The 16502-nt window shown below is 31.7% G+C and overlaps 4 protein-coding genes across 5 annotated transcripts in view; 2 read left to right on the top strand and 2 right to left on the bottom strand.

Annotated features, from left to right (window-relative positions):
• LOC126917542 (caskin-1) overlaps positions 1-7312 on the bottom strand; it is a 51444-nt gene extending 44132 nt beyond the window's left edge. The window contains exons 1-2 of one of the 2 annotated variants that reach the window (XM_050724489.1): positions 6859-7312; positions 2133-2249 (exon numbers count right to left, since the gene is read on the bottom strand). Coding sequence is in view for 1 of the 2 variants with exons in the window: in XM_050724488.1 (XP_050580445.1) it covers positions 6859-6874 (16 nt within the window). In the remaining variant the exon portion in view is untranslated. The remainder of the gene's footprint in view (positions 1-2132; positions 2250-6858) is intronic. The other variant, XM_050724488.1, reaches the window with a different exon arrangement.
• Positions 7313-10430: 3118 nt separating this feature from the next.
• On the bottom strand, positions 10431-13293 carry LOC126917545 (NAD-dependent protein deacetylase sirtuin-7). Its single transcript, XM_050724493.1, has 5 exons — positions 13158-13293; positions 12931-13068; positions 12690-12787; positions 12276-12491; positions 10431-12168 (listed from the first exon to the last, which is right to left on the bottom strand). Exons 2-5 carry the CDS (start codon positions 13027-13029, stop codon positions 11010-11012), a joined length of 1572 nt encoding a protein of 523 aa, XP_050580450.1. The 5' UTR covers positions 13030-13068; positions 13158-13293; the 3' UTR covers positions 10431-11009.
• Positions 13294-14000: 707 nt separating this feature from the next.
• LOC126917551 (histone-arginine methyltransferase METTL23) lies at positions 14001-15549 on the top strand. Its single transcript, XM_050724510.1, has 2 exons — positions 14001-14318; positions 14737-15549. The coding sequence occupies exons 1-2, from the start codon at positions 14154-14156 to the stop codon at positions 15319-15321; spliced, it is 750 nt and encodes a 249-aa protein (XP_050580467.1). The 5' UTR covers positions 14001-14153; the 3' UTR covers positions 15322-15549.
• A 29-nt stretch (positions 15550-15578) lies between these two features.
• On the top strand, positions 15579-16499 carry LOC126917552 (acyl-CoA-binding domain-containing protein 6). The gene has a single exon (XM_050724511.1). It carries the CDS (start codon positions 15730-15732, stop codon positions 16411-16413), a length of 684 nt encoding a protein of 227 aa, XP_050580468.1. The 5' UTR covers positions 15579-15729; the 3' UTR covers positions 16414-16499.
• The last annotated feature ends 3 nt before the right edge of the window (positions 16500-16502 follow it).

The following is a 16502-nucleotide window of genomic DNA, read 5'->3' as shown; positions in this document are numbered from 1 at the left end:
ATCGCCAATGGCACCAAAGTTATACTAATTATATAACGAGAATCCATCCACCAACTTTGTCCATTGAAAAAAGCATCTTGAAGCTGGATTTCGTAGGTTTTAAGTTATCGAACAAATTTCATCACCGCTTCATTCAATTTCGGAGTTGCGTGTCAATCGAACCGGAAGCAACCGTTCTCACTTTCACCGGTTTTAAAAGGACGAGGCCTGAATTTCGCGCTGCCTACCCGTTCTTTTCATGTTCCGTATAAAATGTTTAACTACTTAACATAACTCGTAATTTGTTCTTTCGTCATTACCTCACAATACCTCGACGACACGTTTCAATAGTCGCTTCGTTTCATAATTTCAATTTATGTTTCGCATCTTACAGGATAAATCGCGACCGATCGCCTTTATCGCGTAAGATACGAAATATAAATTGAAACGAACTCGATGATATCAGTTTAACGATATCAAACATCTAACGAACAACAAATTTCACAATTATATTCTAAAAAAAAAAAAGAAAAAAAAAACCTAAACCTAAAGACATCAAACGCTAAAAGTGTACGGGGTGCAGATGAGTTCTGTGCACTGAGAACATTAAAAGAAAACAATACATCGTTGCATCGCTATCGATTAATTAACGTCTTAACATCAAGTGAAACAGCGAGACCATTCAACAACGAAAAGTAACTGAAATCAACTGACACTTTCTTTTAAATACGAAAGTGTATACGTACGACGTAAAGGATCTACGAATTTTTACATTTAATAATATACAAGTGCCTGGTGAAGAAACTTAAACTCCGTGATTACGGTCTAAAAATTCCGCATTCCTCTATATGTTCCTTCGCATTCTCTGGCTTGCATCGATTATGAGGCGTGGTCGCTTCAAAGCAGTGCTATCAAACTTCGATCTTAAGAATAACGGAAACTGCACAAATTCTCAATACATATATATATATGTGTGTGTATATACATATATATATATATATATACATACGTATACACAATAACGTGGAAAAGTTTCTGGCCAGATTTCGATTTTTCACTTATATGCCAGAAGCGATAATTAAAAAATCTTGAAAGATTGACATTGGGTGCGAGCGCGTTACGAGTAAAAGAAAACACTGTCGTACAATTGTATAACATTAATTAATTCCGTTGTATCGTTCGGCACATTTTCCGACCGAATCGTATTATTTCAGCGATAGAAAATTTCTAAGTTTGCGGAAGATACGAGAGAATTGTTATTGATCTTTGGTTTCAACCGAAGGCTACAGGGAAGCGAGGTTACTAGAACTGTTCCTTTGTTTGATTCTACGGCGAAATATGTTCTCATAATGTTAAAACTGCTCTTTATCGTAACATTATACGTATGTTCCACTTCCACGAAACTTCGTTAATCGAGTCTTTGAATTTAACACGCTCTTTCTGTTCTTTGCTGGCTGCTATTAAAAAAGCATATCGTTCCCTGTCGCGAATCGTAGTTAAAGTAAAAAGGACAATAAAAATCTACTTATCATGTTCTTTCCCTGTGATCTTCAATTGTATTTAAAACATTGAATGTCATTTGAAGGTATTCTTCTGCAGTTGAAAGCAAAGCAAAGTCGGAACGTAAAAGGTTCGAGGGCCGTAGCAGAGTCGAAAGTCTTTAAAATATCGCTTTCAGAATATAAAGTGAAAAATCCATCTGGCCGGAAATTTGTACACACTACGATATATATTATGTAAATATTACGATATTATATCAATATTATATATATATATAAAAGAAGATGAACGTAGAATATAAAACTGTTATACGATATCATAACCGATGTAACGCGTTTAAAGTGAAAGTAAAATAAAAAAAAAAGAAAAAAAAAAAGAAAGAAGAAATGCTAATTGTAAGACATTACAACGCTCGGATAACTATTTTGACATGTATCTCGTTATCTGAACGAGTAGGTTACAAAAAATACTTCCCACAAGCAACCGTGTTAAAGATGGAATATTAAAAAAAGAAAGAAAGAAAAAAGAGAGAAAGAAAAAAAAAAGATAAAAAAATCTGTCTGCAAGAAGAAAGCACCTGCGCTGCCTAAAATGGAGAGACGCGAGAGATGTGTTTGATGCTGTTAGCATGCCACACAGCTTCTACAACTTACGTTGTTGTGCGGTCACAAGAAGAGCCAGTTACAAAGAGACAAAACCAGACGTCGTTCTTGATTACAACATTCACAAAGCAGGGATGAACAGATCAGATCAGGTGACTGCTTATTATCCTGAAATAGTGGAAAACATTGTTCTTTCACCTATATATAATTAGCGCTACAAAAACGACTTGGCATTATAGAAGAGAAACTAGAAATATCTCGAAGGCACTCGTTCGATTGGCTTGGATCGTGTCGAGTAAAGATATTTATGCAACTTTAACCCTTTCGTTAATGAAACACGCGCGCGTACATCAACGCAATTATTCATTGGCGGAGAGAACGTCTCTTCTGTTATTCGTAAACCAGTGAGAATGTAGCAACAAAGAAGAAAGCTAGAGTTTCAACGAATTTACAAATATACACACATATTCGTAACTGTTTTCGTTCCAAAGCAAAATAGTCCACAACCTTGGTCCTTGGTTCGAATTACACCGTAGGTTCCTTAGTTTCACGAAGTTTCGTCGTAAGATCACGATGGAGTTACAGGTTGATCGTATAATAAAAGTTTTCGAAGTACGAAGCGTTAAAAGAAACTTACCTGCGTGCGCGTATATCAAGAACCTTCTCAATCTGAAAGTTGCCATAACGAAAGGGTTAAGGCCTAACATACGATACAAATGGAAGAGTAGATGCTTCTTAAGAAAGATCATTAAAAGAAGTTCGATCGCCACTCGTATTTATAATAATTTGCTGACAAGCATCGACGTAAGTGTGGATGGATAGCCCCATCCGAAAAAATTCGACGCTGATGTTTGCTACTGCAAACGTACCTGCTTCGTCGTACACGTAGATATCATACATATGCCACCTATGCCTGAATAAATTGAGCATATACTTTCTTCCTCTATATGCGAATTCGACTTTCGAACAAGGTGCTTCTATCTCGTGTATTACATTTAAATACACGCTAACGTCTAAATGTACACTACATTACTGTAACTTTCATCCGTGAATCAATCTTCGAACGTTCACTTTATACATAGCACTTTATACGGCCTGCTCGTATGGGTATACATGTGTACTTTCATCTCAAGAATGATAACGTTTTAATAACTACATAATTGCGGAAATTGAACTTTGAATAATTTTCAGTGAGGACGACGTAAAGTGTTTTTAATAATTTATAATATAAGACCGGTTAGAAATATTTCAACGAGAATTTAAAATGAAATATTTCAACAGAAGGGGTATAAGGGAGAGTAGGGGGGGGGAAGAAAAAAAAAGAGACTTTCATGAATAATTCACGGTCTTCAAAGAAGACCAAGAAGTGCAAGCTGTAAGGAAAATAAAGGACTGGTTTTACTTTTTTAAATGTATGAATACGACACGTAGCGCATTATATACATAAGCTATTCGGTTCAAATCGAGTTTTATGAAGCACGTAGCGTCTATAATACGGTTCTATAATATTTAGTTTTCCAATCAAACATCGTGCTAACTCTAATGAAACTCTTGTAAATAATCGTTGCAGGAAATGATAAAGGAAAATATATTCTAAGAGTTCAAGGGTCAGCGACTCGACTTCTTATACGGTAACTTAATACATATTTCTTTTCTTTTTCTTTTCTCTTCGCTTAATGTGCTCTTGCATGCGAGAGAGAAAAAGTGCGCTTCTCGAACAGGATGTCACTGTAACCTACTTTTAGTTAAAACATAAGGAGAGTTAAAGGATGTGTTTTCAAAGCACGAAATAAGTTCAATAATTTTGCCATTTTCGCAATTTTATTTAACCATTATTTATAGGATAACGTCTCTTCACTCGGAGTGCAGTAAAGAAATATATTTTAGTAGAAAGAATTTTATTATCTAAAAAACGTTTGAAATACACGATTTTCCCCTGTCCTTGAATAAATTTCGTAAATTCACCAAATACATCAACAAATGTTCACACACAAAAAAAAAAAAAAGAAAAAGAAAAAGGAAAAGAAAGAAACATGACAATCATTTCGTACGGATACAATAACTACAATATTTTGTACAGCCATCGATGAAATAATTAAATTAGAGTGCATCTTTACAACAATGATGGGAATGATACAGGAATACTCTATGTACAATTTATATACAATCTATATACAATTTATATACAGTTTATCGAGAAAATAATCGAATATATTATAAAAATAACACGAAGAATTATATCAAACTACGTCGGATTGACCTTATACAGGATCCTAGCGTCGAAGCATGCGTTTCTGTAAAATCTTGTTATTTTCTCGTTATTAATTTCGCTCCGATAAAATTTTCCAATTAATCTGATCGGTTCGTCTGGTAACCGGAGAACGCAAATTAACTACTCCTCTAGACACGAAAATTTCTTCAAACTTACAAATTGCCCATTTCCTACTGCGCTATATAGTTCCTATTTTCTTATAAACAAATTACATCCTTCGCGAAAACCAAAACCTGATTTAAGATCGATTTGTCATCGTTAATCAACTCCATAATTATACAAATTTTCAGTCGATACGAATAACCCGGTTACGAACTTCATTTACACGATTAACAAATTACTTATTTGCTTATATCGGCAGATCTGGATATTCCGAAAGTGACATTCGACAGCGTGGATGGAAAAAGTCTGATAAACGCAGTCCCACGTTTCTTTCCATCTGTCTTTGCTTTTTTTTCACCTCCGTCTCTTCCTATATACTTTCGTCCCTCCTACTCTGTTCTACACCTCCTCGCCTTAGTCCCACCTTCCCGATCATCTTTCATCCTCCCCTCCAATCGCGCAATTCTTTCGTCAAACGGCTAATATCGAACTATAACGAATCGATAACTACGTTCGTTTCTTCCGAATCGAAGAAATCACATATTCGAGATAGCTGTTGGATAATTGCACACTAGAAACTCTTATTTCTCTGTGTAAATTTGTTTTTATATGGAGGAGAAAGTACAGAGGAAAGGACGTACAGAAAAATAGCTAACATCTTTTTACGTTTTCGCTGATGTTTGAAAGTGCATCGATTCGTTGAAACTTAATTTTGTTAACTTCTTGCAACGTTGTATGTACATGCTTCGATATTTTTTTTTTTTTTTTAAGACATCACAGCGAGAGAATAAATTGGACGTTCCGTTATATGCAAACGCGATGTAATACAATCAAAGGGGGCTCGTTTAATCGCAAATGATAATTCAGGCACGCGCATAGGAACATAAATTAACCGAACAAAGCGTACATTTAGTGTTATGCAAGACGAATATGAAATAATAAGAAATTAATTATGAATCACTCGTCGAGATTTCGCGGTAATAATTAAAAGAACAACTCTTTTCTGTATGTTACTTCTTATGTGTATTTTTCTGAAGATTCCTTTACCGCTTCTTATATATTTAAAAAAACAAGTTGTAATATATACCTTGTACACATTATAAATAAAAACTCTTTTTCTGATAAATAATGTATAGGAAATAAAAAGATAAACGGAATCTCTGAACGAAATTTCTCAATGAAATTTTTTTACAGTGAAGACACACCTTCCTGACAATTTCAAGAAATACTGTTATTCTACATTTAATCTATTATTATACTGCATCCAATGTATAAAATGTGAAGTACGTAAAGATTCTCTTATGAACAGTATATATATCACGCACAATTTATTTTATTAATTAACACCGAATATTAATTAAAATACCAAAATGAAAAAATAAATAGAATCAAGTAGTTTTTAAACATTCAAAATTTATTATGTTATACGTTCGAATGTTGACCAAATAGTCAATGACAATTTTCAAATCGCACATACACCAAAAAAGCTGTCACAATGCAGTAGTCACAGAAATACATTATTATGTTTCCATTTGCCTGATTTGCTCCAGAGAACGAACCTTGTATTTCGCTCAATGTTACGAATGCGAAAATATTCAAGCAGCTTCTTTCAAGTAGAAGGGGAAAGGTTCAAATACGTTTGCTGGTTACAAGCAACTCCACTTTCTAGCTTTATTATTCCCTACGCCAATTCTGTAGAGCATAGATTAAAAACACCTGAGGATTTATTATCTTCCGTTCTATATAACATTTTCGAATTTGTTTGCCGCTTTCTGTATTAATTGTGACTCGTGAAATTATATGAATAATTTTCAATGCTAGATAAGTCTTAATATTGTCAAATCTAGTGATCAAATAGGAAACTTATTAGCCGGTTATAATTTTTCTTTTACCATCTTTGGTACATATATCTTATTCTAAAGGACAAAGTTAACCAAACAACGATACGTAGCTCGAAAACGTGTGAAACATTAAACGTATTGTAAACAGTTACGTAAAGCTTAACGATTTAATGCAAAATGTAGCAGTAAGTATAGTTTGATCACTGAGTTAATCCATCCAATAGATCATAACGTCACTCCAATAACTTCGACTCTTTCCCAGTATTCAAATATAGAAATTTATCCCATATTACATTCGATTTATAATAAATTTTTAAAAATCAGTACGTTTCAAAGAGAGAATGTGAAATAATTGGCAAACACAGCGAAATGAGCGCGTGCGCAACCTTGCAAAGAAGTTGAAAATCACGTTCTAATATACATATCCTTTCTTCGAGGAATTCTTTGTGATGCCACTCGATTAACAAACGTAAACAATGCTTTTCTATAAGATTAGACGTGGATGGTCGATTCGTATCGAAAAAATATCGCTTAAGATGGCTTAAGAACGTATTTGGCTTACCGCTAATGCGCCTCATGGCGGCTCACGACACGGCTCGTATCCAAAAACCGACGAGGTGGTCAATCCAGCGAGGTATGTAAATCTTCCTGTTCGCTATAAACACCATGCCACATGTACAAACACCGATCATCACCTACGCCATGCACACACCGATTCTGGAACGTAAGGTTCCCGCGCCATTGCCCACTGATGAGGCTTTTCTCGAACAAAGAAGATAACCTGCCTCCTCCGACACCGTACTTTTCCCTGTTACGTTAACACGAATAAGTAACCAGCCGCCTCGAGAATGACTGACATACTGTTAACCGCGATCAGAGTGATTCTCTCTACGCGGCGACCGACGGATGCACTGACCGAATGTGTGGTAATTTTAAACGTACTTGAACGCGGGTGAGAAACGGCGACCAAACAGGGTATAAACTACTCCATCACGATTTCTCACGTAGCACTGTCGTCCTCTAGTATCCAATGCCACCGCCAGAGCGCTCGACCAACCGGTAATGATAAATCTCCTCCTTGTATGGATTTAGGTCCCCGAGCCGCACTGTTGGCTTTTTAAATCCATTCATTCTATCGCGTATTCTGTACATTGTTTTCCTGTATTTCTGGTTGATATAATATCGTTACATTAAACTATAAATGTAAAGCGTTATATAGAAAGATTTACAGTGTGACATATAAGATAGTATATTCGCTTTGTATGTAAGCCATACAAAAGGCAAGTTAATCAAATGAAATTAAAATTTCTTTACCATTATTAACAATATTAATCCTGCAAAAGATATACATTTATAAGTCTATCCAGCATAATAATTAACGCATAATTTAAATAACGATTTCTGAAACTACAACTTTAGAACACTTTTACATTTCAACTTTCTACTAATTAACCCTCCTGTTTTCCTCGGGTCTATATATATGACCCGAGATGGATATTGTATCTCAATATATGTTATTAAAATATAAATTGTTTTTAAATATTTGTTTTGGTATTCAATATTTATATATTCTACACCTTCTATGAATAAAGTATTTTTAAAAAAGAAGATATCCGAAGAAATACGAACGTGAAAAAGAAATAATCATGGTTAAAGTCGAAAGTACTATGAATGTAAGCATTGAATGTATATCATATATTAGAAATTATTTACAAGAATACAAATTTAAATATATTAATTTCGGAATATATATAAATTGCTTTGTTTAATCCTCGAGGCCTATATGTATTATAATTATAGCAATAATTTCATTAGTAAAATTTTTTTATAAAAAGGAATAAAATACATGTCATAAATAATTTATATATAAACTTCAAATAAATAAATGTTTGAAAGGTAGCAATTATGTTCTTGTACTACATAAAAGATGATGTAAGAACAACACAGTACAATAGAACTAATTATACTTAATTACCTTGTACCATCGACTTGAGTTTATGAGCACATATGCGCGTGCATGCACAGATATAATGCGATGATATAACCATATTACCAGCATTTGTATACTGACTAAATCGAAAGTAATTGTACTAATAGTTTTGGTCTCGCATCTTATTTAAGTCAAAAGTATTCTACGATCTACTTAATGTTAATAGTATATTCTTCTTTCGTTATAATTCAATGTAAACGTAAGTTAAACATGTTCTTTTTAATTGATTCACGAATTATAACGAAACAGATGATTTAACATAAATGTATAACATTAAAAAATTATTAATTTTGTATAGTCTTATAGTATTTTTTTCAAATCTAAAAATTTCGTTCATCTAAGATGATAATTGTAAAATTTGTACATTTCAGCAATTTGAAAATTTCAGCAATTATAAAAATATTGTTTATGCCAATTTAAATGGCATACTCAACTGCTATGTTTAATTTAAAATACATAAGATGATAGGTTCAAAAAATTAAAAAGATAGAAAATATTTAAGATGTTTTATATTTCTAAGAACTTAAAATTAAGCTGTAAGAAATTAGTAAATGATATTTCTCCTATTCCTTTATATATGGTTCTTTATTGGCTAGGAAAGTATTCCGATGTCATTTCTAGAAGAACAGCGTAAAAGGAGTAGAACCACATGCTTCGCAACGAGATCCCGTTGTACAAAGTCAAGAAGTCAATGAGCGGTCGACGTACACTATCGTAGTATCGGTAAAGTACTACGGTAGGCTTTACAATAAGTACTGTCGAAGCTGGTAATAGGGTGACGCTGTACGGGGTTACCATGACAACAGACTGTAGGCTTTTTCAATCTCTTCCCTTCTGCCAGCATTAGCCCTTATACTTCTCTCCCTCTTTATATTCCTTTCGTTCTCATTTCTATCTCCTTTCCTTTTCTTTACCTCACCTTGATGCTGTAACTCTTATTCTACCTACACATATCATACTATATACATATCTTCGATAACGTTCACTCACCGCCATGTAAGTTGCGTTTATTTCTATCGAAAGTCTATCCCCTGATATCTCTCGCCCATTTCAATATATCTTTCATATAAAAGATTTCTTCTTAATCTTATATAATATTATCTTTATTTATATTGGCGTCTATGTATTTATTTATTTCTAATTTGTTAGATTATATTTTCGAAACCTACGTTATCAAAAATCATAAACTTAAAACATTACAAATTTATTTCATTTAAAAAAATTAGATACTTAATGGTAAAAATGAAAAAATTTACTTACGAATATTGTTCCACACAGATAAAAAATGTAACGTGAAACACAGTTAACTTCAAATATTCAATGATCTTCTCTTTTATTTATAAAGATTTTTTATTTTCTTCTGTTTATTATCGTTTTAATAATGTTAATAATTAATCTTAGAAACAATAATGATTATATTGTCTCATGACCCATATATATATACGCATCACATTATAAAATATATACATATCTTGTTTTATTATTAAATTTGAGCTTGATAAATATCATGCAATAAAAATTATCAAATGGATAAGGAATTTTAGAACTATATAGTTATTACATATTGATTTGTCTATCAGTATATAATTAATTAATAAGCTTATAAGTAACAGTCTGTTTTATCCGAAATACCGTGACTTACTTAATGTTATTTTTATAGCTGCATCATTTTAAAAAAGATATATTATTGCATATTTTTAAAAAATTTTATGTTTGTCATACATTACATGTAGTCTGTATTATTAAAAATCACCATATAGTTATATGTATAATACAAAATAGTTAACTTTTTAATGATATAAAAAAATGCACTGTGTGTATAGGCACGCGCATGTTTATATATCGCGTTACGTTTGATTTCATAGTTAATAAATAATTTCAGATATACCTTGTTTATATCTGCTTCATTTTAAGATGGCTATATAAAAAAATAAATAAATAAATAAAAGATGGATGTTTATATTTTTATATAAAATGTTGTATTGTTTATTGCATCGTTTAGTAAAAAAAAAAGGAGCTAATATACTTCGATACTTATTACAAACAGTCCTTTAATATTCATAGGATTAATTTTGTTCTAACTCTTAGTTCATAAAACTGGAATGGTAAATTAATATAAAAAGATACAAAAAGCTTTACATGTAATACTACTTATGCATACGTTCTTTTTTTTTAAATTATGTTACATTCAACTGTACAAATACAAAGTAAAAAATTGTAATAAAAGATATATCACTTTGGTCACTATAACTTTTCATGATTTGCATAACACTTTACGAATCTTACAACTAAAAATCACAATATAATTAGCCTGTACAATAGTAAAAACATTAAATCGAGCAAATTTTATAATAAGCACTTAACAATGAAATTAACAATTTTCACGTTAGATATTTGTAGATGTTTTTAAATATGTATTAATTGTTTGATTCTGTAACTGAAACTTTAAAATTAAATAATCACACAACTACTAAACAGGAATAATAGAATACTTCAGAGTATGGAGATTTAAGTTTTTTAATTTTAAATACTTTAATTTAATTAATCGCTAAAATTTTGGGTACTGGGATTAAATTCCTACACATATCTAAATTGTGTATACAGATCTCATCATGATATGGAGAAATCAAACATTTACATACATTATCATATATCATATGTCATATATACGTTCACATTATAACAGAAATGAAAGAAAGGTCGTATATGAGAAAGAGTAAATGCTACCGTTTCTTTTTCATGCCTTTGCGATATCCTTTACCAAACCACCCAGGATTTTTAGCAGCTATTGGGGGATCTGCATGGATTACCAATGTTTTTGTATCTTTTATCTGCTTACTTTCAGGTCCTATTAAATTAGAATTATCTGTGTCTCGTTGGTAATAAAGGCAAGTAAGAGAGCCTTCGTTTTCCATGCAAAAAATACACGTAGGTTTAGGTTTTGGCACGTCTGAGGTCATATTCGGTACTTGCATGAATGGATAATAAAAAAGTGGTGTTAGTTGAGGGCACATATACATTGGTGGAAATGGTAAGCCCATAGACAAAAATGGTAATGCAGTAAAAAATGGCGCTGAATAAGCAGACATTGATTCGGTTACTTTTTTGGGTGAAACACATTCTTCTTCTTTGGTTTCGGATGAAACATCTTCGTGAAAATTGTCATTAATTTGATTTAGTTCCTTATGAACAATATTGGATGGCTCTTCCAAGCAAGGTTGACTTGTTGTGTGCTGTTCATTATTTCTAAGTCGTACAGCGTGGAAAAAAATAGGATCCTTGGCACGATTATACTGTGGTATTTCCAACCCAAGATGAGCCATAATTCTTTTCATAACTTCGTCGCATTTTCCATTTATTTTCAAAACTGCATTTTCGTCCTTTGGTGTCCATTGTAAATTTACAATGTATAGTGACGGACGTTTGTGTATTGGCCTATCCATCTGCCACAACCATGGGTATTTCTTCAGAACTTTTAAGCTAGAACCTAAACACAATATAACATCTGCTTGTTTTGCTGCTCTTGTTGCACCATTCCAATTAATTGGCCAAGGAAGATTGCCTCTTTCACCGAAATGAACAATGGAATCTTGCAAACCAGAGTTACATCTATGGCATAATCTTCCAGTACCATGAGAATATCGAGCTGTTTTTTCAGTAACATCGAACAATCTCCAATATTCTCTATATGGTTTACACATTCTACAAACTTCTACATACATATTGCCATGAACTTCAGATAGAAGTGTACGAGGTATTCCACTACGCAAATGAAGACCATCACAATTTTGAGAAACTACATGTTTTAAAACCCTTGCTTTATATAAGGCATAAAGAGCCATATGTGTCAATGTCGGTTCTGCTTGACTAAGATCATGATTTCTGAAATATATAATAAATTAATCAAAATACCTAGTAATATAAATAGTAAAAGAAAATTAAATCTGATTAATTATCCTTTAACACTATTTGATTAGTTTTAACATTACCCGATATCTTTTCCTTGTTGTAAACGAGTCCAAACACCATTTGTTCCTCTATAATCAGGGATAGAAGCAGCTGTACTGATACCAGCACCAGTATAAACAGCAAGTGATGTAGCTCTGCTGATAGCTGCAGCCAACCTCATACACTTTTCTTCTAAAATTTCTGGTGCATCTTCTACCTCTTCAAGTCTTGCTTTTACTCTGTGCCTTTTCTCTTGTCTAAGAAATTGGTAAATTTTTTGTTAACATAATCGTCAGCATATTTATTATTAAACTACATTTTCTAAATATCTATTTGTTTATAAAAACGATAAGAAGATTCATATATTATGACAATTTTCCATATTATGTTAGCAATAACAAAATAATTTGACATGTTCATAAGTGTACAATCAATGATTTCCAAAATGGCTATACCTTAAATTAACCTCCTTTACTACATCACTACAAGATATGAGTATCCCTGTTTCTTCTGCAGTTCTGTCACTTTCAGATTTTTGCAAAATCGCAGCTACCTAAAAAGACGTAAAAATGTAACATTCCCATTGTTGTTTACGATGTATCGAAAACAATGCCGGGAGATACATAGAAATTTTGGATAAAATTTACGACTGACTAACTATAATGGAATAGGTAGTATTAAAAATTATGCACATACCTTTTTAAAAGTTGCTACTCGTTCGTCTTTAACTTTGAAAGCTTTAAGAGCTGCGGAACGCCTCCTTGACAGAAACTTCTCATTACCAGCCTCCTCCATCTTTAATCAAAACGACCAGCACGGCACTGTATCAAGTATCTAAAATGATAGAAATGTCATGATCGCTTAAAATTAATATTTCTAGTATATCAGTAATATATCATCTATTATTGTTATTAATAACGTACATTTTTCACTTAAAATATGTTTAAAAATACGTTGTGAAGATGTACATGTGCATATTACAACCTTTTACAATTAAATTTATAACTATGACAAAGTTATAAATGTTATCGTTTTAAACTATGAATACTTCATGACATAGAATGACAATATTAAAATGGCAAAAATACATCCTATATTACGAATACTCCAATTTTGTCGAATACATATAAACCATTGTAACCAGTTTTATTGCTAACAAAAAAAGTAAGGGAACATATTAAGGAACATGTTTTTTAACATGAATTTGTAGACTTAAATTAATTTATATAACACAAAATTTGTCATTTATTTTGCCAAGAAATTCTGTACGTAGAAGGCGACTATTCTATATGACATTCTGAACGAAAATATTCCTAAACTTAATATTAATAGAATCAATGTAATCAATGAAATCATGGATGCATATATTTAACAATATTAAAGCAAAAATTATACATAACAAAATTTGATATTGCTAAATACTTATTTTACGATTTAAGATTTAATTAATACTTCTAACATTTAATCACATAAACAATTAATAATGTCGTTAAAGAATATTAACTTTTTCTAGATTTTTGAATTACATATAGATGTATGTTATCCATGTAAACTATTCATATACATTTATAGCATTATACAAACCCAAATTTTTTTTTTAAGTTTCATACAAAGAAAAAACGAGTAAAGTGTGGCAGTAGTAAAAATAATTTGTATTAGTGATAAGAAGAAGGTTATTAAATATACAATTGAAATTCTTTCGAAACTTGTTCCCGCCATTTGAAAATTTAAATATTATCTACACGTTTGTATTTTCTATTATGGTGCGAATCGACAACTCTGGACAAAATAGCGATTATATTTTCGACTTTGATTTTATTTGTTGACAAAGAAAATTCGAAGTTCATGATTTCTATTTGCAACTAAATAATTACAGTCAGAATGAATAGGTACTAGTGGAAACGGTTTGATAATTAGTCATGCCAGGTTTAGAAGAAAGTATTTCACGCGATACCAGTCCACCTACGCACAGCCTAATGTCCGATGGAATCGTCTCTGAGCAAGTGAAAAAATTTTTGTTTACTTCTCGTAAGACTCAGGACAACATACAGTGCAACGAGAGTTTAGAGATTTATATCCTCGAGGTACTACAATTTTTCAGTAACTGATACATTATTGACTCATTTTTTTATTGTATGTATATCACATGTACTCTTTTTGGTTATGTATTTTTTTGTATATTGGGTTGGCAACTAAGTGATTGCGGATTTTGTCAATACCACCTAATGACAAAATCCGCAATGACTTAGTTGCCAACCCAATATTATTATTTGTAAAATAATTGTGTTAGTAATTCATGTTTTTTAAATGGAGTAACGTAGATAAAGCGTTTAATATTTCATATTATAATTCATATTTTAATTAATCATACAAAATTAAATATTAATAGGCTTTAAAAGATAATTTGAATCTTTAAAGTATATTGTGAGTAGGTTAAAATTTATGATCTTATTTAAGTATTTTTTGCCTCATGTATTATTGTCAACTTATTTTTTGTTACAGTTACTTCAAGCTAATTATAGTTTTTATACATGGCCTTCTGCACCTGTATTAGCTTGGTTTCTTTGGGAACATAAAGAAGAACTTATTGGGAAGAGAGTTTTAGAACTTGGTTCAGGTACAGCTCTTCCTGGAATTTTAGCTAGTAAATGTGGTGCTATTGTAACTTTAAGTGATTCTGCTAGTTTTCCTAGAAGTCTACAGCATATAAGAAGAAGTTGCGAATTAAATGGTATTTTATCTCAAGTTCAAATTGTTGGCATTACATGGGGTCTATTTTTGTCTAGTTTATTTTCAATTGGGCCATTAGATTTAATTCTTGGTTCTGATTGTTTTTATGAACCAGCCTTATTCGAAGATATAGTTGTTACAGTAGCATTTTTATTAGAAAGAAATCCAAATGCAAAATTCTTGTGTACCTATCATGAAAGAAGTGCAGATTGGTCTATAGAACATCTATTAAATAAATGGAATCTTACCTGCACTCATATATCATTGGCTGGACTTGGAACAGATTCTGATATAAACATACATGAATTAATGCAAGATCATACAATTCACTTATTAAGTATACAGCGTGCAGCCTAAGTGTCTTTTGCCATGATTCCAAGATATTTAATTTCTATACGTAATATTCCATGGACTGTTTCTCACTCCCAGCTTGAAAAATACTTCTTAACATTTGGTAATGTGAAAATTGCAAAAATTATATTTGACAAATATGGTTTAAGCACAGGTCATGGATTTGTAGAATTTTATGATAAAGCAGTAGTAACCTTTGTACTTAATACAGATCATGTTTTGGATGATGGAAAATTATCTATTACTGAAGGTCTTAAATATTTGCATGAAGACAATGTTAAACAGTTTGTAGAGCAACACATATTAGATGCTGATACAGACACAAACATTGTGGATCACAAGTAATATAAATCCTATTATTAATCAACCCTTTGATCATAGTTGATTAAAGTAAATAATATAAACAACATCAAAATGAGTCTTGAAAAGACATTCAATAAAGCAACAGTCTATTTACAGTCACTGGCATCGGAATTAAATTCCACAGAACTCTTAAAATTCTATGCTTTATATAAGCAGGCTACAATTGGACCATGTAATATTTCAAAACCCAATTGGTATCAAATGCAAGCAAGACAGAAATGGGAAGCATGGAAAAGTCTTAATGATATGAGTTGTGATGATGCTATGAATAATTATGTACTTGAGCTATCTAAATTTAATCCAAACTGGGAACAAGATGCGCAATCTGAATCTAATAACTGGGTTGCTATTAGTCGATTAATAAATATGGAAGATGAAATAAGTGATACGGACAAAACTTTTTTGGATTGGGTGAAAGAAGGACATGATGAAAAAGTACAAGAACTACTAAACAAAGAACCAAAACATGCAAATTTAACAGATTCAGAAGGTCTGTTACCTATACACTGGGCTGCAGATCGAGGTCATTTGACAATTATAGAACAATTAATTAAAAAAGGAGCAAGTGTAAATTCACAAGATGAAGATGGGCAAACACCATTGCATTATGCAGCTTCATGTGGGCATCTTGATGTTGTAACATATTTACTGTCTATCGGAGCTGAATCCATAAAAGATAATAATGGTATGACACCCAAAGACATTGCCGATGAACATTTAAAACATATATTGTGATTAAATATTAATATATGTAATCATCATGTAATAACTAAATTTAATGGTGAATGTTAATAAATCGAATTAATGATTTTCTCATAGTATTT

The sequence above is a fragment of the Bombus affinis genome, chromosome 6, assembly GCF_024516045.1.
Source record: "Bombus affinis isolate iyBomAffi1 chromosome 6, iyBomAffi1.2, whole genome shotgun sequence".
Classification (NCBI taxonomy): domain Eukaryota; kingdom Metazoa; phylum Arthropoda; class Insecta; order Hymenoptera; family Apidae; genus Bombus; species Bombus affinis.
The sequence above is the reverse complement of the archived record's forward strand: the minus strand, read 5'-3'. Positions and strand labels throughout refer to the sequence as shown.

Excerpts from the sequence above, each read along its gene's own strand:
- LOC126917545 (XM_050724493.1), bottom strand. The coding sequence starts at position 13,029 with ATGGAGGAGGCTGGTAATGAGAAGTTTCTGTCAAGGAGGCGTTCCGCA. Across the intron at positions 12,788-12,930 it reads GAGTAGCAACTTTTAAAAAG|GTAGCTGCGATTTTGCAAAA; the intron begins GTATGTGCATAA and ends ACGTCTTTTTAG. Across the intron at positions 12,492-12,689 it reads GTAAAGGAGGTTAATTTAAG|ACAAGAGAAAAGGCACAGAG; the intron begins GTATAGCCATTT and ends CCAATTTCTTAG.
- LOC126917551 (XM_050724510.1), top strand. The coding sequence starts at position 14,154 with ATGCCAGGTTTAGAAGAAAGTATTTCACGCGATACCAGTCCACCTACG. Across the intron at positions 14,319-14,736 it reads TAGAGATTTATATCCTCGAG|TTACTTCAAGCTAATTATAG; the intron begins GTACTACAATTT and ends TTTTTGTTACAG.
- LOC126917552 (XM_050724511.1), top strand. The coding sequence starts at position 15,730 with ATGAGTCTTGAAAAGACATTCAATAAAGCAACAGTCTATTTACAGTCA.